Below are 21,288 nucleotides of genomic sequence, written 5' to 3'. Positions count from 1 at the left end.
GCTCCAGAGCCCTGCCCCAACTCCCAGCCATGGGGTCCCTAGGGCCGGGAGGTGAAGGCAGGGAGTCGCTGCATCAGGGGGAGGAAGGGGGGGCGGGGCGGGGGAGGGGGGCAGAGACAAGTGAGCCCTCACGTGAAGGGGGCTGGCGCAGGCAGCTACTACCTCCTCGGCTCTCGCTGTCCGCTGGCTTCACCTGGATCGGCCGGTTCATCTGCAACAGAGCACAGGGGATGGTGTCAGAGCAGGCCTGGGGCTGAGGGGCACACACCACACCCCAAGGTACACAGGTGATCATGGGTACAGAGGCACACAGGCCACACCCACTCACATGGACACCCCCACACCACCGCTGCCCCCCACGCAGCTGCAAGTGTGCCCATTGTCGCCAAAGCCCCACCCGTCTCCCGTGGCCTATGCAGTCCCCAGGGACCCCGAAGTTTCAGGAGGGTTTCTCCGGATTGGAGACTCAGCGGTGTCCCCCTCTCAGCTTTGAGCAGCTCTGGCTCGCCTGTGACATTAGAATCTGAGGTGTCCTCACAGCGCATCTCTGGCAGCCCTGGTTCGCCGGAGACAGTTGGCTTTGCCCAAAGGAGTTGGTCTCTGGCCACCCTGTGCCATCTCGCAGATGTGAGCTGTGGGTCCCAGGGGTGCTGAGGCTCTGGCCACCCAGCTCCTACTTGGGGCTGGGCTCAGGGCAGTGGCTCCTGACTGCAGCGGGCTGTCCCCTCGGGGGGTAGGTGGAGTGGGTGCAGCTACTGTCTCCCGTGGTATCTAGGGGCCAGGAGGACACAGGACCCGGCTGACCCCTCACGTCTCCCGGAGGCCCATCTCTCTCTCTCTCTCTCTCTCTCTCTCTCTCTCTCTCTCTCTCTCTCTCTCTCTCTTCTGGGATCCACGTCAGTGCCTGGATCAGGCCACTAGGGGTCTCTGAACTCCAAGAATCGCAGCTCCGCGCTAGTCTTTAAAGCTCGCAGGGAGGCCACCGGGTGGGCTCTCCAGCCCCGAGGCCCCAAGATATTTCAGACAATAAAAATGGAAGGAATCACGCAAATGAAATCCTACTTTATGTCTTTTCCAGCGCTTTCACCTGTCAAGTACCTCTCTTATCCCTTACTGCATTTTCATTTCTCATACAAACAAACCCTGACAGGCAGACGGGGCAGGACAGGCACCCCCATTTCATAGACGAGAAGCTGAGGGAGCCACCCCACGCCAAGGTGGGCCCAGGAGCCGGAGTGAGCCAGGGCTCTCCCTGGGCTTCCATCCTGTAGCAAGTGACTCCTTGTTGCCGGTTTCTCTGATGTGCGGAGGCTGGACTAGCCAGTTACAAGCTTCCTCGGGCCTTCTGGTCTAGGATTCGAAGTGAGTTGTGGCTGCGTCAAGACAAGTGGGTGGGGGAGCGTGGGTGCCCGTGACTCAGCAAGGTGAAGACAAGGCCAGGGGAAGGGCAGAGCTTCCACGAGGAAGGACGGGGAGGCAGGAGGCAGGGCGCGGAGCAGAGGAAATGAGACACAGGTGGCCTGCGGGGGACAAGACAGGACTCCTGGGGCCAGGCCCCTAAGATGGGGTCGGAGTGTCGTTGTCCGCACAAGGTCCCCACTTGACACGCCTTATGGAGTTGGGGAGAAAAAGCTACTTTGTATGTAAGCTCTGCCAGAGAGGAGACTGGTGTTACAGAAAGCTCCAGTCACAGGGAGAAGGAAGAAGGACATAATGAAGTTCCTGGCTTCACTTGGGAGGGGGGTCCTGAATCCCTCCCTCCCCCATAAACAGCCTCCTTTGCAGCTCCTGAGCAAAGGGCACAGAAGGCCGAGCAGGCTTCTGGCTATGAGGGAAGGGCACTCCTGGTTTCCCGTCCAGTGCTTTTTGGGACTCAGGATCCAACCCTTTTCTAGAATGTCCCTCCTTCCTGGAACACCCCTAACTTACACAAAGTAAATTAAACAAGGCAAATGGAATCTGCCTGGGCAGGAGCCTTCCACCTCAGGGGGCCCCTCACCCCCAGCAGCCCCTGTCCTTGGAACATGGACATTCGAGAATCTTCTGCCCCAGGCTCACGGACTTAGGCCTAATTTCCAGTCCCCTACCCTTCCCTGACCCCCACCATGACTCGGTGCTAGGCTCCAATTTGACTGTGGGCTTCCTAGCAGCAGGGATCCAGGGGCTCACCCAGCTTCCCGCCTACCCTCAGCCACTGGCTCAGCACCCACAGGGTGCTCCAAACAGACCGGTGCACCGGAACTGAACTGGTTCCCAGGGACCTGTGGCTCCTGGGGTCATTTTTCATGTTTCATTAGGATCTAGGGATGGTCAGCATCCAGACAGCCTTTGCGGGGCTGTCGAAGAGGTGCCAGTCTTGATGGAGAGATAAAATACGGCCCGATGCTTTCTTAATTCTCAGCAGAAATAAAGTGTCAGGCTCAGTTGGGAAGATTCCTCAGCTGGAGCAGGCTCTGTACAGATGCCTCGGGCCCGGAGGGAGATCTTCTCCCCAGGCCTGTGTCTCTCTCTTCCTGTTCCAGACTCCAGCCCTGTGCAGCCTCACCAAGGCCTGCTTCTGCCCCGAGGAGGGGGAGTGGACTGAGGGAGCCTGTCTTGGGGAGACGGGGCTGCGCCAGGCTGCAGAGGCAGTGGTGGTGAGGAAGGGTGAGGGGTAGGATGGTGGGTGGGGCACTGCCATCTCATCCTTCTTCTAACGTTGCACCCTCAGACCCTGGCCACAGCCTCAGGGAGGTGCCTGCCACCCGGCCCCAAGCTGTCCCTTACAGGTGAACAGCCTGCTTCAAGGACACTGGGGCCTACTTCTTGGTGGCTTTCCTCTCTCTCTCGCCTTCTGCCCAGCCATCCCCATCAGTCACTGTATTATCTTTCCAGGAGGACCTGGCTGGGGTGCCGGTGCCCTCTTTGCTGATTCTCTTTCTGAGGTGTCATCTGTGTCCCTTTATGGGTTGTGCTTCAGGGATGGGGGTGTTGGCGACTCAGGACTGCCTCCCCGGGTCCAGCAGAGCTCCCTGAACGTACCCCGAAGCCATCGGGGGTCAGTCCTTCAGGGACATCACTGACTCTTCTGACTGTGTTTCTGCTTCCAGCTTGGGGTCCTGTCAGGGGGAGCGAGGGGTCCTGGCCCTGGGCTTTTGGGGGTCCTCCCTGTCCTCATTGCAGCAGAGTACGGCGGGGTGGCTTTTTCTGCCTGTCCCGCCTCCCCTCCCCCTCCCCATCTCCGCCACTTTTTGCATCAACACATATCCATGCATTAAACAAGACATTCCATTAATTTCTTCATCATCATAACTTAAGCTGGGACATACCCTTTAAATATTCATTCAGCTATGAAAACTGGGCATTAAAATTTTAATAATGTCAAGCTCATTTGAACCAGGCTCCTTGGGGACGATTACGATACAATTAGAATAAATACGATGATTGAGCCAGTCCAAAGGCTTCACCTGTCTGTCCAACGTGGCTCCTTGCGGAAAGAGAGGTCTGTGGCCAGCAAGCAGGCAGACAGATTGACAGACAGGCGGGCCTGGCTCTTTCTTGGCTCCCCGACTCCTTTCCAGTCGAAAGCTTCCCAGGTGGGTTCTCCCTTTCTCAGCTACTTCCCACAGGTGCCCACAGGTCTCTGCCGTCCCCTGCGGCCAGGGTACAGAGGCCTCCCTCCCCTGTCTGGGAAGATGGGCCTGATTAACCCAGGTCCCAAGTCCGCCTTTCCCTGCCTGTCCTCCCGCGTGCAACCTGGATGGGGCTCCTGGGCTGGCTCCTGTGTGAGGGCCATTATTCTGTCTGTGTCCTCTTTCCCACCCCACAAGGGGCTCCCTGAGGCTGGCACGAGCACCCCACCAGAACAGGGCCACCTGCGGAGGTGGCCCCTGGGTCATTAGGTCCTGATGCGTTTTGCCACCAGACCAGGAAGGGACTGGCCTCCCCCAGCTTCCCCTCTGCTGCACTTACACCTTCCTGAGAGCCGACATGGAGGTTTGGGGGCAGGGGCTGAGCCCTGTCGTCCCTCGCTGCTGAAGCCAGTGCTGGCCAGAACCCTAGGGACATCCATGAGTGGACTTGCCCCTGCTTCACTTGGGACAGCCCCTACATCACTGGGATCCTCAGGGCCCTCCACCACTTGCCTTCTCAGGGCCTTGAGCCCTCTGCTTCACACCAGGCCCCGGTGTAGCTGACCCAGAGCTGTCTCAGAAATAAAAGGACCCAGGGGCGCCTGGGTGGCTGTCAGTTAAGCATCTGCCTTTGGCTCAGGTCACGATCTCAGGGTGCTGGGATCAAGCCCTGCACTGGGTTCTCCACTCAGCAGTGAGTCTGCTTCTCCCTCTCAAATAAATAAATAAAATCTTAAAAAAAAAAAACAAAAGGGTCCGGAAAGTTCTCTGTCACCCCTCACTGGCCACCCAAACACTCCTCTTCTTCACTGAGACTTCCTCCTCTTTCAATAAGACCTCCCTGGTTATGTCTTGGCTCCTTTGGTCACACATGGCCTTGTATTACTTTGTGAGCTCTCTGTCTCTCTTCTCGTGTGTGTGTGTGTGTGTATGTGTATGCGCGCGCACGCGTGTGTGACAGACTGAGAGAGGCACTTGTTTCTCAAGCAAGAGCAAGAACCCCAGTTTCCTACACATGGACCCCCTAGACCCTAACTCAGGACTAAGTTCCACTGGACTATGTGTGTGTGTGTGTGCACGTGCATGTTTGAGTAGTACTTGTGTGACATTACAGACATCTTAAAAGAATTGATTTCGGCTGGAGACTGGGAATAAGCAAGATCAAGGAGGAAACTAGTACAGTTCCTTCTGCACAATAGCCTCTCTGTAAACGTCACCCTCCAGGTTACTTTCCAGTCCATGACCCAGAAATGCCTTGGAAGGCCTGGACCGATGCCCCGCATAATGCCAGGGTGGGCAGAGGATGGTTGGGGTGACAGAGATTACTGTGGTGGCCTACAGAGATGGCCAGGGTGCTCTCCACCCAGCGGCTGAGTCCCCAAATGTAATTCCAGGGTAGGTGTTCAAACCTCAGTTCAAACCTCCAGCCCCTTTGTGATGTGTGAGCGCCTGGTGGTACCCAGCTCCCCTGCTCACTGGAGGGGCTCACCTCTCCCCAAGCCATGGCAGAGTGTGGCAATGCCTCTTCTTCTCTTGTCTTGTTCACTGAAAAGCAGCTCTTATCTCCGTCCCTTCCCACCGCCTCCCATGCTTGTGAAGAGCCTGGCTCCTATTCCTCATCAGTCCCCACTGTTTGTTCTCATCCCCCCAAAGAGCTCAGCTTTTATGTTGTCTGCACCACCACCACCCCCAACCCAGCACACATAATGGTCGTGGAAACAGTGAAGCAGCAGACCCTGCAGGCTAGGGCCCACTGGGATATCTGTGCCCCAACCCAGCAGCATTACTGCTCTGGGAAAAGAGATATAATTTTGCAGAGCTCCTTGTTCAAAAAGCAAGGAAAAAAGCATCGTTAAAGCACTAAAATATAAAGCTTTTCCTTTCTTCCACCGTCTCTCTCTTTCTTGGCTTGTCACGGTATTTTTTATTTGCTGTTTGACGTTGTTTTAAGTAAAAAGAAATATAAATTTTAAATTATTAGCACAGATCCTACCATTCATCTTTATTTTGTGTGACGCCAGTTTTAAATGCAAATATCAGAACATTTAGCTCCTATGCAGAATCACCAAAATTACACAGTTTGTTTTTTGTGACTTGTGCCTGGAGGGTGCCTTGAGCCAGCCAGAGGAGACAAATGCAAGACAGATTGAGCAAGGCTAAGGAGGAAGGGAGAGTCCCCTCAGGCATGGAGATCGTCACGGGTACCCTAAGCCCCACCTACCACCTGGGTGCAGGGGAGCAGCGCCTTGAGCCTCACCACCCACTGACATGTTGCCACCTAGCCTAGGGTGTGCCCTTGGAAGTCAAGCCAGGCTTCACTTCTACTCGGAGGCCACCCCCTGCCCCAGCCCACAGCGGACACTCAACCCTAAAGGGTATTGTAAATGTCCTGCCAGGACATGCAAGACAGGGGCAAGAGGCTTGCTCTTGATAAGACATGGCCTCTGTTGGCCAACCAGTGCTGCCAGCTGGGGGTACCACTGGTGAGTAGGCCTGACCCAACCCTACACTAACCTGCACCCAGGCCACTGCTGGCTGGCCTGGAGGGCTGACCACCTTTGCTTGTGGCCCAGGATGTGCACGGAATGGGCAGTTGGTGGGAGGCGGCCATCTAATCTGGACAGAGAAGAGGACTCTTCACATGAGATCATGGGGACCTAGGCAGGGGGCTCCCCAGCGACTCTGCCCTCCACCAGCACTTCGCCTTTGCAGCACTTAGCCAATAGTGACTCACAATGAATTAAAGGAGAAATGATTTGTTTAAAGCCCCAGGAAGGCAGATTCTGAATTACATGTCCTGATGGATTCCCAGGACTGGGCATAGTAGGTTTTCAGGAACCCTGGAATAAAAGAATCAACCTCCGCCCCATGGCTTCCACATTCCCCCCGTGAGAAGGGATTGCAGGGGAATGGCAGAAGTAGTGGACATTATTTGTAGCTTGTTGTAAATATATGAATATTTTAATTATCTCCTTAATAAATCACATATGGTTCCTTCCACAGAGAGGGATCAGAAATTCAAGGAATCCCCTTCTGTTGTCGCCATGAAGTTCAGACTTAAGGACACCCCCACAGTTAGTGTAGAGGGCAATCTGCCTTCACTGGAGACCTCTGACCTCCATCCAGCCTCCGAGGCGCACCCTGGCCAGGCCAGATGTCTGTCAATTCTTTGTGAGGGAAGGCTCACACCCTTTTTATTTTCCTGCCATACATCCAGAACCCCACACACGCCCCCTCTCTGGCCTCGTTCCCTCTTGCCTCAGCCATGCTCCCGGGGACAGCAACCCCGCCAGCAAAGTGGGGTTGTGGTACCTTTGGATCAGAAGGGTTTGTCGAAGCCCCTATCCTCGATCCTCATTTAGAGAGACAGCCAGTGAGCACAGACCAGACAGGAGAACCCAGGGTTATTGTTAAAATATGCAAATCCACAGCCCATTGAAATGCAAACCCTCCAGATAAGATTTTTTAATAAATCTGGTTCTGCTCCCACTCCCCGCTCCGAGGAGGCCATCTGATGCTTGTTGGGTCAGGACACAAACCAGCATGTAGGCCCCGTCGGCTCTTCACCCCTCTTCTCATTTAGAACTCACAGCTAGGAGCAGCCCCTGTGTGGGGCCAGCTGCCGGCCGAGGCCCTTGGCCCATCCCCTGGCACGGTATCCGAGGTGACCTCCAGGTCCCCCCAGAGCTGCCTCACCCTGTCTCTGTGCTGGTTACAGGGACCCCCTTCTTTACCGTCACCCTCACCTGCTCCCATACCTGTCTAAAGAGTAGAGTCCTAAACCCCTGTGGCACCCCCCTCAGGGAGACTTTGGTGATTGGGTCCACGCAGCCACACTTGTCACTTTTCAAGCCATCGCCTCTGGGCTCACTTTGGTCTGCTGCTGTCAAAAGTGGTCCTTCAGGGGATGAAGGGCAGATGAGAAGCAGCACAGACACCTGCCAACCTTTAAGGACCGGGCCTGTTGGCTTTGTCAGGACGGGAGAATGTATGGACCCGCATAGGCTACAGTCATGTGCCTGGACAGGGACTGGGAGGCACCAGTGGTGGTGGCCGGCGACCGTTGTCCTGTCCTTCCCAAGCTCCAGACCTCATGCTGATCACATGAGGTGGCTTATGTCCTCCAGTCCTCTCTGAAGCAAACGAGCCAGATGAGCCAACTCACGGGGTGGGTGGGGTGTGGACCGGGGCTGGGCATCCCGGGGCAGAAGGCCTGGGTGAGCTGAGGAACAGGGTGACGGCAGGGTCCCAGAGAGTGTAGGAAAATCACGGGGTTGTGGGGTGCACCGGCAGTCAGGCAGAGTCGGGGGGACCCGGGTGGCCCCAGGAGGGGCTGAGCCCGTGCGGGGGGCAGTGGCCCCCCCTGTGAGTCTCCAGCCCCTAGCCAAGTTCAGACAGTGGGTCTGCGGCAGTGTGCGCAGGGAGGTGGGGGCTGGCCAGGGATGCCTGAGAAACCAGGTGAACGTTCTGACCAGACCGGCCAGGGTTGTCAGGTCCTGGGTCCCCTGTCCGTGTGTGGGAACACGGTGGGGTCCAGGGCTTGTGCATAGGATGGACTCGACGGATTCAAGTAAAACTTCCCTGTTTGGCTTGAACGCTTGGATCCAGACGGTCCCTGAGCCCCAGCCCCGGCGGAGGGGGCGCGCGGGAGAACACGGCCCGGTCCCAGCAGGCGAAGTGGGGGGCGGCGGGGGGCGGCGCCGCGTGCACGGGCGGGAGCGGGTGGGGCCCGAGCCTCGGTCCCGCAGCCCCCCCGGCGGCCGCGCAGCCTCCGTGGTCCGGGCCCCGCCGCAGGCCCCGGGCAGTTGCTATGCAACAGGCGGCTCTGCCGGCGCGGCGCGGAGGCACGGAGGGCGCCTATAGGTGGGGCTGCCTGGGCCGCCCCGCCCCTTCCCTCCCGGCCTCGGCGAGCCGCGGCAACCCAAGTTGACCCAACGCTCTCCCCTCCCAGGCCGGGCGGGGGTGGGTGGGGGAGCCGGCACGAACAAAGGAGGGGTGCCCGCCCCCACCGCCGGGCGGGGGTCCACCCGAGGTCCCTAGTGCTGGCTTCCAGGAGGGAGGGGGCGCCCCGTCTGCGGTCCCGATTTCCCTTGCTCCCCCCGCCAGGGCAGTGGGGTCGGGGTCGGGCCCTCTGTGCGTGCGGTAGATGCAGCTCGGGCTGGGGCTGTGGCAGGTAAGGTGGACGGGACAGATCCAGGGGGAGATCGGTGAGAAATCCTGGAGATGGAATAGAGCAGCCGGGCTAACACGCCCCCCCCCCCCCCCCACCAGTCGGGCTCCTCAGTGCACACCCCACCGGAGGGAGGGCAGCCTGTCTCTTTGTTCCCGAGCCCCATGGCCAGCTCACCTGCTCCCACCAACGCGCAGGGGCCGCCTGGCAAGGGTGGGAGGACCCTTCCAGTCCTAATTAAGATCTGCTGCTGTGGAAACCAAGCTTATTAGCCGGCGCGGCCAGGCTGGGTTGCTAACCCTCTTCAGAGTTGGGGGGGGGGGGGGGGTGTTTTTTTTTTAAACAGCAGTGGATAGATAATTCTGGATGAAACAAGCCCTGATTTAGTTGGGAGGTCTGGTTTCCAGTCCTAGCCATCTACTAGCTAGCTCAGACTAGATGGGGAAGGGGGGTTATTTGACCACCTATCCTCCTTCATAGTGTGGCGGGATTGATATGATATGATAGCTCAGGTGAAGCTCTCCACACAGTGCCCCGCATTCAGTAAGTGCCCAATAAATGAGCAACAGCTGTCTTCTCTCTCCTTTCCTCTTCCCTTCCTCTCCCCTTCTCCTCTCTTAGTGGGTACTTCCATCATTTTTGAGGGCTTGCCTAACATTTGATTTCTGTTCTTTCCCACTTCCTACCCTCTGGGCTCTCTCTTGGACTCTACTGAACTGAAAAAATTGGATAGCCTCTGAGGAAGAGCTGAGACTGGTGTGGGGCGGGGGGCAGGGTAACCAGACAGGAGACCCTGCTCCCCAAAGGCATCAACACTCTGAGCTCAGGTACTTGGTCTCCGACCTTGCCTTCCACTCTAAAGTCTCTCCTCCACCTGCTACAGCTCTGTTCTCTCTGCCTGGCCTACCAGTAGTTGAGTTTATTGCTTTCTTACTTATTTTTCTTTAAAACATTTTTCAGGGATCTCCACATCCAATGTGGGGCTCGAACTCCCAACCCCAATATCAAGAGTCTAAAGCTCTTCCAACTGAGCCAGCCAGGCGTCCCTGGAGCCTAGGGCTTTGATGGGCCACTAAGTTTGTCCTTTCATCCAGCCATCCAGCCATCCAATCATCCAGTGCTTATTGTAGACCTCTGTGTGCCAGCCCCTGTTCTCCGGCACGAGAATGGCATAGCCAACCTCAACGACATGGCCTTTCCTTCCAGAAGCTCACACTCAGGCTGCAGAAGGGTCCCATTCCTGGCCCCTAGCCGTGCACCACACCTAGTGTCCCTCAGTACCACAGAATAACCGAGTCTCTAAATGGCCAGCCACATGGGCCCATACTCTGTGGGCACCAACCACCCATTCACAGGGAACTCCCTTCCCGGGCTCTTCAGGATTTGCTCCCACACTACAGTGGTGGTGGTGGTGGCTCCCTCCTGCGGGGGTGTCCTAAATCTAAACTGGCCAGTTGTAGCGATTACAGAGGATGTGTCTCCAGCCCTGACCCGCCTCCTTTTTCTCCTCATCTCCTCCGGTACCAGAGTTCCACCAGGCAAGCCAAGGCCGTCTTCCAAGGCTGTCCTCAGCTCTGCAGACCCAAGAATTGGCTTCTTCCACCAAAACATGCTCACCGCCCTCCCTTCCCCTGGGAGCTCACACCTGACTAGGGCCTTTGGCTGTGGAGCTCCAGGCCTCATGGGGCTCTCTCTGGCTGGATCCAATCTCTCCCAGCCCTCAGCAGGACCACCGCCTTCCTGATTTAGACTCTGAGCTGAGTGGATGGGACTGAGAAGGGGAGTGAGCACCCTAGCTCTGGAGGTTGGACAGTGATACCCAAGGCCCACTTTCCTGTCTGTATTTCCCTGAGTCTGGTGGTGAGAGTCCTCCCATCCCACCCACCCTGCCCCCATGAGGTTGCTTTGGGACTGTGGACCATGTTGCCAGGCTGAGTCCCCTCTATGACCAGGAGAGGAGTCCTGTTTTCCCCACCACCCTCTCATGACCTGGGACCCCCTCCTCTCTGTCTCACAGGGCTCAGTCCCAGGCCTGGAGAGTCAGTCCCCAGATAAGTTAAAGGAGAAAACAAAGCCCACACCAAGTAAATGACAAATGTAGAGGAAATTGCTCTTAATCCCCACACCACAGCCTGATGATGCCGACCAAGCACAAGCCTGAGTCATCCTAGAAATGGCACCGACATTTGCTTTTTGGAATTTGTTTTGTCTCTGAGCTTTAGATTTAATCATTCTCTCTCCCTCTCTCCCTTTCTCCCCCTCTCTCTTTCTCCCCCTCCCTTCCTCTGCCCCTTGCTCTCCGTTTTCTAATACGAGGCTGCACCGCCAGCTCATCCAAGTCTGTTTTCCTGGCATTAATTAACACAGCTCTCCAGCCTCCAACAGGCTAAATGATGAATCAGGTTAAATTCCAGACAACAGCCGCACACCGCCATCAATTAGCCATCTCTGGGGCAGCTTCATTAATAAGCATCGATCATGGCCCTCCTCCCTGAACACGCCAGGGTCTCTGGGTCACAGGCACTGCCAATGAGTGTGTCAGGCTTAGGTGTGAGTGTGATGCTGTGTGTGTAAGGGCTGGAGAACATGATGGGGGTGGATAAGTGAATGGGTGTGCAAGAATGTGGATGTGTGAGGGAGCAGGTGACTGGGAGTGTGTGGTCCATGTGCTGCAGGTACAAGGGGGCTTGTATGTGAGTGTGTGCACTTAGGTGTATGCAATGTGTGGGGCTGACGGTGGTGTGTACATAAGGTGTGTGATGTATGTGTTGTGTGGGGTGGGGTGTGTGTAGGGAGGGGGTATGTGAAGTGGGTCCTGAAGTGCATGGGTTTGGCTCTCCATGCTGGTGCCAGAACCACTCCCCTGAGAGACACCCCCTCCCAGCCTGTCTCCATTGCAACTCCCGCTTCTCTTCCTAATTCAACATCCGGGTTCTTCCACCTGCCACTGGTCCCCTCCCCTTTCCCTCTCCCATCAGAGACTTTATCCATCCCATCTCTTCACCTTGCCCTCTGCTGGAGGCAATTCTTTGTTTTTTTTTTTTTTTTTTTTTTTTTTTTTTTGGAGACAATTCTAAACCTCCCACCACATCCCTATCCTATTTTCCTGTCACATTCTGGATCCTCTTGCTCATCCTCAGCTCATCCCCTGGCTGTCCCACAGGCAGGCATGACCTCCAGCCCAAAGCCTGACTCCCTCTTTAGGTTGTCTGGCCTTAGGAATGTCACTGCCACCACCAATGGCCACACTCACACCCTCCAGTGCCTTCTGGTCCCTCAGGTTGGAATCCCACCCTATCCTGGGCACTACCATCCTCTCTGTCTGGATTGTCCCCTCATCCTGCCTCGTTCCACATTCTCTGCAGGAAGCAGGACACCTCTGAACCACAAACCACTTGGAACCCTTTTGGGACTCCCCCTGCCCAAAGGCTAAAGCACACCTCCTCCTCGGGGTCTGGTGGCCACTCACACCTGCCACTGCATTGGGGTCCCCGCCCCCCCCGACCCCAGAGGCCTCGCTCAGTGCAGGTGTCCCTGCCCGACCCCCTCACGGCTGCGGCTAACGATGGTCACGTTTCTCTTTCCCTTTCCTTCCTCCTCCCATCACGACCCCGGTGGTCTCAGTGGGCCACACCTCGTTGGGAATGAGTGCAGTGGAGCATTTTCAAAGCTGGCTTCAAAGGGGGGTGGCTGGAGTCCCCCTCGGACGCTGGGTGGGACGGTGTCCCCGGAGGCCCGTGGGCCTGGCGCGGGCAGCCCCTGGGGACGCAGCGGCCTCCCAGGCGGCCACCAGCCGACCATCTCCTTAAAGGTTAATTAAGAATCTGAAGCCGGACGGCATGGTGCGGCCGGTGACGGCGGAGGCGGCGTCTCTCCAGACCATTAAACACTAATTAGGTTTGGAAAGTCTATCGAGCTCCCCAGGTCTCGTCAAGGCAGGCGCTGGCCCCCGGGTGCCCTTCGAAATGCCAGAGCTGTCACCCCGGCAGCCCGGCCGCCCCGCAGGCTGGCCCCGCGACCCCAGGCATCGGGCCGGTCCGCTTCATTTCTCTCCATCTCATTGTCTCGGCCCCCGCACCCCCGCACCCCCGCACCCCATGCCCCGGCCGCCCCCGGCACCCCTCTGGCCCCCGGGGGGCCGGCCGCGGACGCCCTCTCTCCCTGTGTCCCTCTGGCTCCGAGCCTCGCCTCCGTCCCCTGCCTCCGGGGCGGAGGCCCAGGTGCGGAGAGGCCCAGGTGCGCGGCCAGACGGGGTCGGGGTCGGGGAGAGCCGGGGAGCCCCGCGGCCCTGCTCGGGATCCTACCACGGTCCGAGCCTGGCTGAGGGCCCTTCCGGCACCGTCCTGGCCTCAGAGCTTCCCGGGGTTGAGCCCTACCTCCCCTGGCTGCCTCTGTTCCCTAGACACTTGCCTCTCCTTCCAGGCCATCTTCATGGGGCTCTAACTCCATTCCCTCCTGCCCCGGAGATCTGCTCCTCAAGGAGGCATTTCACTCGTCCCCTCACTCATCCTTTCATGCCCCCTTTGGCTTAAACCCTGCCTGGTTACCAGAGGACACAAGGGTCTGGAGGTGTCCTCTGTGACTGCTGCTTTACTCCCCCAGGCCAGGCAATCATCAACCCCAGGGAATCATCATCCCCACCCCCATCTTTGGCATAAATAGCTCGGCACAGAGTGCAGGGATTTCCACTCAGAGACAGAATCATGCTCTTGTCTGCATCTACCAGGAAAAAAGACAGATTGCTCCACCCACTCGCAGTCTCCCAGGCCATGGTGCAGAATTTTTGGTTCAGTTGCTTCTAGAAAGTTGTGAAGTGGAAATAAGTTTATCTCTAATACAGCCGGTCTGTATTTTACCCTGCCCCCCTGCCCTACGTTAATGACAAGCCCATCTGAAAAACCATCACCATGACTATCACCACCATCGTCACCATGACCATCACTGTCACCGTCACCACCACCACCGCATTTTATAAACTGAATAGGTTATGGCTTACCTCAAAGGGATATCTCTAAAGGTGGAATTCTGGATGCCAGATGGGCAAGGCTGTAGGGAGAATGTTTTGAGTGAGGTGGAGCCTTCTCCCCGCTGCTCATACCACATGGAATGGGCAGCACCCTGCGGCCCTTCAACACCTACACCAGGCCATGTGACAGCGTGGGAAGAGCACAACTGGCTCTGCTGAGACTAGCTGAGTGACCTTAACTCAGTCACTTAACCTCTCTGTGCCCCAGTGTCACAGACTTGGAAATGTAAGATAGAATGATCTTCTTTATTTTAAGATTCTATTTATTTATTCATGAGAGACACACAGAGAGAGGGAGAGACATAGGCAGAGGGAGAAGCAGGCTCCCTGCCGGGACTCGGTCCCAGGACCTGGGGATCATGACCTGAGCCAAAGTCAGATGCTCAACCACTGAGCCACCCAGGTGTGCTGGAATGATCTATCTTTGTAGGGCAGTGCTGTGAGCAGAATAAGCCAACTGGGCAATAGTGCCCCAGACCTGCCCTGACATAGGTTCATTTGCTTCCTTCCATCTTCCTCTTTGAACAATGTCCCTCACCTCCACTCCTTCAAGGAAGGCTAGGAAAGGAGATAGGCAGTGTCCCATCATCTGGGCCCATCCACTCACCCTGGTGCCAGGCCCCCAGTCCCACCATCCTCTGACAGGCAGGGCTGGAGTGGGCCTGTGGGCACAGAAGGCTCAGTCCAATTGTACAAGCACAGAGTATTATGATTGCACTGATTTCCATCATAAATCATATTTCCTATCTTCTGCCTCTCTCTCCCACGTGCCCCAAGTTAAGCCTTGGTATTTTCTTTAGCTGCTGCCACTGTCGAGCCTGGAGATGATATTAGGATAATGATGATAAATTTTACCCTGCCGCCAAGCCTCTACCTCAGTGTGGGGAGGGGGAGTGTTTGTCCCCTACATGGATCCCTTCTCTATGTCTGCTGGGCCTGGGGAGAGTGCTCATCTGAGCTTGGCTGTGAGGGTCCTCGCAACTGGACACAGGGACACATGTGTGCCCGTGTACACAGTCATGTGCGGGCAAGGGCCTGGATGTCTCCTTCCCAGCGTGTATTTTGTGCGGACACACAGTTATGCTCATGTCAGTGAACGGACACAGGGCAGCAAGCAAGGAATTGAGAAGGCTGAGGGGGGAAGGTCTGTGCTGAGCTTCTGAGATGCAGCCACTCCATGCCCCTGCCCCCCCCTCGAATATTTCCTACAAACCCCAGGCTCAGGTGACACAATCAGCATCCCCGGCTGGGGCACCCATTCTGACCTCACAAATGCGGCATCTGCTTGGAGGGGGAAGCTGGTTTACAGCTCTCTGAGCTCTTGGGCTTCTGCCTCTGCCAGCTGGGCTGGGCTCAGCACCAGAGAGGGTGACAGAGATCGTGGGGCCCCAGATATAGCACACCAGCCTTTCTCACGGGGCGCTGGGCTGTGCTCCATGGGGTGAGGGGTCCCAGGGGAGAACTAAGGGCCAGCCTCAGAGCAGGAAAAGGATTCAGCAGGGAGTGGTCTTGTGGCTGATCATTCATTCATTCACTGGCTCATTCATTCATGTATCCATTCAACAAATATTCCCAAGTTAAATGTCCTCTCCTGTCCCCCAGCCCCACAGGCCTGAGAATGAACCCCAGCGATAAGTGTCCCCTGTTCCCACCCCCTACTTTTTACACCAGGGCCTGCAGGATAGAGATCCTTGGGCAGAGGTTTTCTCAGACACGGGATAAGAATATCCTTTTGGACCCACATTTTAGGGGGTTGTCTGGAAGCTACTTTATGGGAGGAGGTTAGAGCAGGGGTGGGGACATCACACTGTCTCCAAAGGGCTGGAAAGCAGTGGGTTGAGGGTGCATGGTTTTCACCTAGCTCCAGAAGTCAGCATGTGACAGGAGCATCTCCACCCCAACAAGGGCCCAGGCAACCTGTCCTGTGGGGAAGTGAGCTCCTGCAGATGCTAGGGCCCTCCACCTGTGCACATGCTCAGTTCTACCCAACAAACATTTAGGTTCCTTCAGCCTAGGATTGTCTGATGATGACAGAAAGTGCTTCAAGGAGCCAGAAAGGCTAAGGTTTCCATCACAGCTCTGCCACTTAATGGCTGTGTGACCTTCAACAGGTTACTTGATTTTGCTGAGCCTCAGTTTCCTCATCCATAGAAAGGGAAGTGGTAACTCCCATGAGTCAGAGTTGTTATGAGTGTTAAATGAGATACTCACACGAAGCTGCCAGCAACGCTTGCCTCACAGCAGGCACTTGTTTCCTTGTTTCTCTAATGGATTCCTGAGGCCATGAGGATCAAGACATCCTCTGGCAGGCAGTCTGCCCTGATTAATCCCACACCTCTCTGATTGATCTAGGTCTCTCTGCCAGGATGCACACACTCTCTTTGTTTGTCGTCTACCTATACATGCGTGTCTGCAGACTCCATTGTCTGGGGGGGGGGGGGGCTCAGCATACGTGTGTGTGTGTGTGTGTGTGTGTGTGTGTGTGTGTGTGTCCCAGACTCAGAGGATAGAGGGACATTTTTTCTCCTCCAGCTCCCTCTACCTGGCCCCCTAGAGCCATCCCTCCTTATTTAATCCTGAGAAGGCTGTGACCATTTTGCATGCATACAGGAATTTCGACACTGCGTGCACACACCCAGACACAAATACAGGGGCAGAGGGCAACCTCTCTACCTCTTCTCGAATCCTCGTGTTTCCTGCCAGCCGTTCTTGGGACCCCTCAAACACAGCAACCTTCTCTGAGTAGCTTTAGCATGGAGAGCACAAGGGCCAGCCCCCTGACTGGCTCCAGGAGCAGCCTTCACCTCTCAAAGAATAACTGACCCCACATTTTTGCTTGCTATTGTCTTAGCCTCCATGGGGATGTGTCCTTGCCTTTCAGGGTTGAGGCTGTCTCTGGGAGGCAGCCCAGAGCAGAAGGAGTGAGCACCTTTGCTGCCTCTCACTGTGCACTTATTTCTCTGCCCTCTGCCCACCCCGAATCTCAAACTGGAAACAGTATCCTTGGGCCTCTGTTCTCAGAGTCCAGAGGTGGGGGAGGCTGGAGTCCCTGCAGCCAGCTCCTGGTCTCGGGAGCTGGGCGGTTAACCTCTCTGAACTTCAGTGCCTTCATCTGGGAAATCCGGGGTGAGGGCGGGGGTGGGGTAAGAGCTAATGTTCCAGCCAGTGTATGTAAAGATGTGTTGTGAGCCTCACGGGATAAAACCAATGCAAGAGAGTGTGTTTAATTTGACCAATTTTACCATTCTTAGTAGGAAGTCCCTTGGGTTGTAATGTGATGGATCATATGATGGGCTCCAGGATCCTGCCCCCATGTGGTCCCCAGGGCATATGTGTGTCACGTGAGCACGCACAGGCCTGTGGAGCCAGCCTAGTTCTCACATCCAAGGAGGAGGTCCTGAGACCACGTGAGCACAAGCTGGAGTGTGAGCTTGAAACCATGCAGTATGACCACAGGAGAAAATGGACGGTGTGCTTCCGACAGACCAAAAGCAAGTGGAGGCACAGATAAGACGTGAACTGCTACATCTGCGCTGCGTTACAAAGAGGTGAAAAGAAGTGTGAATGGAAATGGCTGTGTTTGCGTCCCCGTGTAACTGCTGGAGCTTTGCTGTGAGGCCCTGTGTGCATTTGGGTTGGGGCCCTTGTGTCGTGACCGGCCATCGATGATTCTGCGTGTTGTGAGGACCAGGGATGTCACTTCTGGATGTGACATCCCAAAGGCTCCAAGAAGCCGGACACCTCAGAGCGCGCGGTGCTCCATCCCACCACCAGATGGCGCCCAGGTGCAGCCTAAGGGCCTGAGCTGTGGGTTTTCAGGCTGGCTTTGTGTTCAGCCTCTAGGCCTACCCCTGCCCTTGGTGGGTAGGGAGCCAAGGTGTATATGGGGGGTCAGGGAGGAACTGCTGGGCGCTTGTGCATGTACACAGGGCAGCCAGTCTGCACATGGCATCTTCCTCCCTGCCATGACCACCAGGGGACGGCCCACACTCCAGGCCCTGCAGACCCTGGCTTTCCAGGATTATGTGTGCAGACAGGCTGGTGGGTACCTGTGTGGAAGAAGACCCCATCCAGCCTCACTGCTCCCCATACTCCATCCTTCACTCCTGGCAGGCTGCCCTCACCGTGGCGTGTCCCTCTATCCCTCCTTTACCCAGGCTGCTCCCTTTGATAAGAATGGTGTCTCCCCAGCCAAGCTCCTACCCATTCTTCAAAGACTTCAGTCTAAGACCCTCCTTCTCCAGGAAGCCCATCAGTTCTCCCTAGCATCAGTCCATTTCCCCCCCCACCCCCTTTGTGCTTCTTTTCTGACCACCCACTGCCTGTGACTGTGTGTTGGGCCCACACTGTTTAGCCACCACCTGCTCCATATGGTTTATTCTTGAATCTTCTAGAAGGGCTGAGTCCTGCAACAGCAGGGTGGTGCCCAGAAGGGATGGGCACTCAGAGTAAGTGCTAGGTGAAAGCTAGATCATTGGGGAGCACATTTCCTACCTTGTATGCCCTTACAGGGACCCTGGGAGGGGGTGTTGGGACAGGTTGTAGGACTACACCCTGTAAGCAGCTCCTGGGGGAGAGGACAAATGACTCCCCAGAGACCTGGCAGGCTGTGGCTGAGCTCTGGGGTGCTATGGGGCAGAGGCAAGGGGCGAGGGGACAGAGAGGTAATGGGGACCACAGTGAATCCTGGGGGGCTGTGTTTTTAGACCCAGTGGTGGGCTATCCATTGTCCGGCAGATACAGAAGGGTGGCACTATTCTCTCCGCAGCGGAGGAACTACAGTGGGACATGGGACAAACCCATCCTTGCAGAGGCCAGGCCAGGAGAGCTTCTAGTATGAGGCATGAGAGTTCTCTCCCTTGGAGTTAACAGGAGCCACTGTCACCCTCTGCATCCTCACGGCTTTCTATAGTCTGTGTCGTGTTATCCATGCACTAACCCCGTGTTATCCACCTGCAAAGGGCTTTCAGAGGCATGCAGCCACTCGTGAACTTGTAGACAGAAGCTGTCACTGTTCCCGCTTGACAGATGAGGGACATGTGGCTGGAGGGAAAGGAGGGGACTCATACCCATGGCCCAGCTGAAGGGGCCATTTCATCCCCAGGGATGTACACAGGAGTCGCTTCTCTCTTTCTGAAGCCACTGAGATGGGAGTGTGTCCTCCCTGATTCCATCAGTGTGCACAACCCACTAGGAAGGAACCTCTTCTTGTTTGTCCAGAGTCTACACAATCCCATGTGGAGAGGACATAGGACACTGAGAAGGGGAGAAGTGAAGCGAGAGGGTGGAGGGGAGCCAGGAAGCGCGAGCCCCCTCGGGAGCCCCTGGGTGTGTCTGTCTCTGGCCTGGGTTGGAGTCCCAGGGCTGGTGGTGCCCCTTCCCCAAATGGGAACTGCAAGGAAACGAGGAGGTGGCTTTTCACTTATTTTAATTGTTCAACAAAGGATCCTCAAGGGGAGACAAGGAGGGGGAGCAGGAGAGAGATGAAGTCAAGGGAGAGAGGGACAGAGAAAGCAAGAGGAGTGAGACGCCAGGGAGCCAAGGACGGAGAAAAGGGTTTGACCTGCAGGGCCCGCCACAGCCAGTCTCTCTGGGAACCTGGTGGGGGGCAGCAAGGTAGGGGGGGTATGGGCTCTCCTGAGGAGTGGTCACAGCAGCCAGTGCCTTGCAGAGGCTCCACGGATGTTTAAAGGAGGAAAGGACTTTTTGCTCTGTGGAGAGGTGGCCTGTGGGAAATCTCTCGGAGGACTCTCCTGTGAAAGGCTGGTTCTGGGAAGCTAAGAAGGAGGAAACTGCATGGTGGGCCCCCCCCCCCCATCCTGTCCCCTGCAAGCACCCGCTCCAGGCTGAAGGATAAATGGGAAGAGGCCCTAAGGAGGCCAGGGACCCCTGAGACAAATGCAGATACTCCACCCTGAGGCTCCCTGCACCTCTCTGGCATCTGGGGACCCATCAGGTATCTTCCTAAGCACCATGGTGGTTGAAGATGGTCTCTGCCACTCCCAGCATGTGCCTGACCGCTGCACCCCCAGGAGTTCTGTCCCAGTTCCTAGAGTGGCAGCTGGGCAGGTTACACACATTTAATTACTAGTAATTAAAAAACTGATTACTCCAAATGGTGCCTTCCCGGGTTGAGACACGCTGTGCCTGTCCTCCTGGCCTATCCTGGAGGCCATCTCTGGGGTGCAGGGCGGGGATGTCCCACTGTCACCTCCTGTGTCTGGTGGGGAATGAGGGGCTCCCCTCCAGTCCAGAGCAGTGCCCACCTTCTGCAGCGGGCCCGCCCGGGGCCTGATATGGCACCATTACCACGTCACCCTCTCAGATGAGTCACGAGCCCCCTCCCTCAGGCTCCCTTCTGAGTGCACAGCCCTCGGGAGGTGACATGCTCAGAACTCAGTAAGTCAGGAGGAAAGCACCTCTGTAGGAGGCCCAGGGAAGACAGGGCTCTGGGCCCTTAGGGAGCAGGTGGATGAACCTAGAGTGAAAAACAGGGGTGCCAGAGCTGCCAGTTTCATAACTGGCATCCTGGGACTGACTAGCTATAGTCACCATGTGACAGAGTTTCAGTGAGCACTTGCTGTGTGCCAGGTATGGATGGCCCTGCCCTGATGGACTGTTCAGTCCAGGACTGGGGGTGGACGTCACTGAGCCAAGCAAACTGTGTATGAAGGATGACAGGCTGTGAAAGGCTTGCAGAGGAGGAGACAGAGAAAACGGTGTGTGTGCAGGGGTTACCCAGTTAAGTTAGGGCAGTGGGAAAAGGCATCTCTGAGAATGTGACACGTGCTCAGGGAGCCAGGGGGGCTGGGGAAGGGGGGAGGGCCCTTGGTGCAATGAGAGCTACTTGTGCAAAGGCCCTGGGGTGGGCATGAGGTGGGGTAGGGTGGAGGGGGCCAGAGTGAGGAGTTTCAGGAAGGCTGGGATGGCTGTCAGGGGCAGAGCAGCCTTGGGGTGGGCTGGGGAAGGGCCCCAGGACCCCACCCAGTGAGTCCTTATTACAGCAGCCCTGGGGAGACAGATGGACTTGACAAAGGCAGCACCTGGCCTGAGCTGTGAGGATGGAATGGGAGTGGTGGTGGTGGGGGGTGAGAGATGGTGGGGTTCCACGAGGTGGGGTGGAGATGGAGGGGTTCCACAAGGTGGGGTGAAGCCTGAGGAAGAGGTTCCCAATTGCAGCACAAGGCTTCGAAGGAGATCTCAGGGGCTGTCCAAGCTGTCTGCCCAATGTGGGCGGCTGCACAGAGAACTGCAGGCTCTGAGGCATCCAGGGAAGAGAAGGGGGAGCCCCCAAAATCCTAGGGTATGTACCAGACTCTCCAAGTCTCCCTGCCACCCCGCCCTTCCTGGCCAAGTGGGCTGGTGACAGCGGCCACGCAGAGAAGATTTATCCCTGGCCTCACATGGAAGATGCTGATGCGCTGCTGTGCTCATCAATCAGGGGGCCGCGATGCCAATTATTCATTTATTAATAAGGGGTT

General features: G+C 56.5%; 1 protein-coding gene across 50 annotated transcripts in view; it reads right to left on the bottom strand.

The window, feature by feature from the left end:
* CELF4 (CUGBP Elav-like family member 4) overlaps positions 1-21,288 on the bottom strand; it is a 298,234-nt gene that overhangs the window by 70,977 nt on the left and 205,969 nt on the right. For 28 of the 50 annotated variants that reach the window (XM_038543416.1, XM_038543423.1, XM_038543430.1 and 25 more), the window contains exon 3: positions 133-211. In XM_038543416.1, the coding sequence (XP_038399344.1) occupies positions 133-211 (79 nt within the window). The remainder of the gene's footprint in view (positions 1-132; positions 212-21,288) is intronic. The other 22 variants (XM_038543424.1, XM_038543436.1, XM_038543461.1 and 19 more) reach the window with 1 other exon arrangement.

This window comes from Canis lupus, chromosome 7, assembly GCF_011100685.1.
Source record: "Canis lupus familiaris isolate Mischka breed German Shepherd chromosome 7, alternate assembly UU_Cfam_GSD_1.0, whole genome shotgun sequence".
Taxonomy (NCBI): domain Eukaryota; kingdom Metazoa; phylum Chordata; class Mammalia; order Carnivora; family Canidae; genus Canis; species Canis lupus.
The sequence above is the reverse complement of the archived record's forward strand: the minus strand, read 5'-3'. Positions and strand labels throughout refer to the sequence as shown.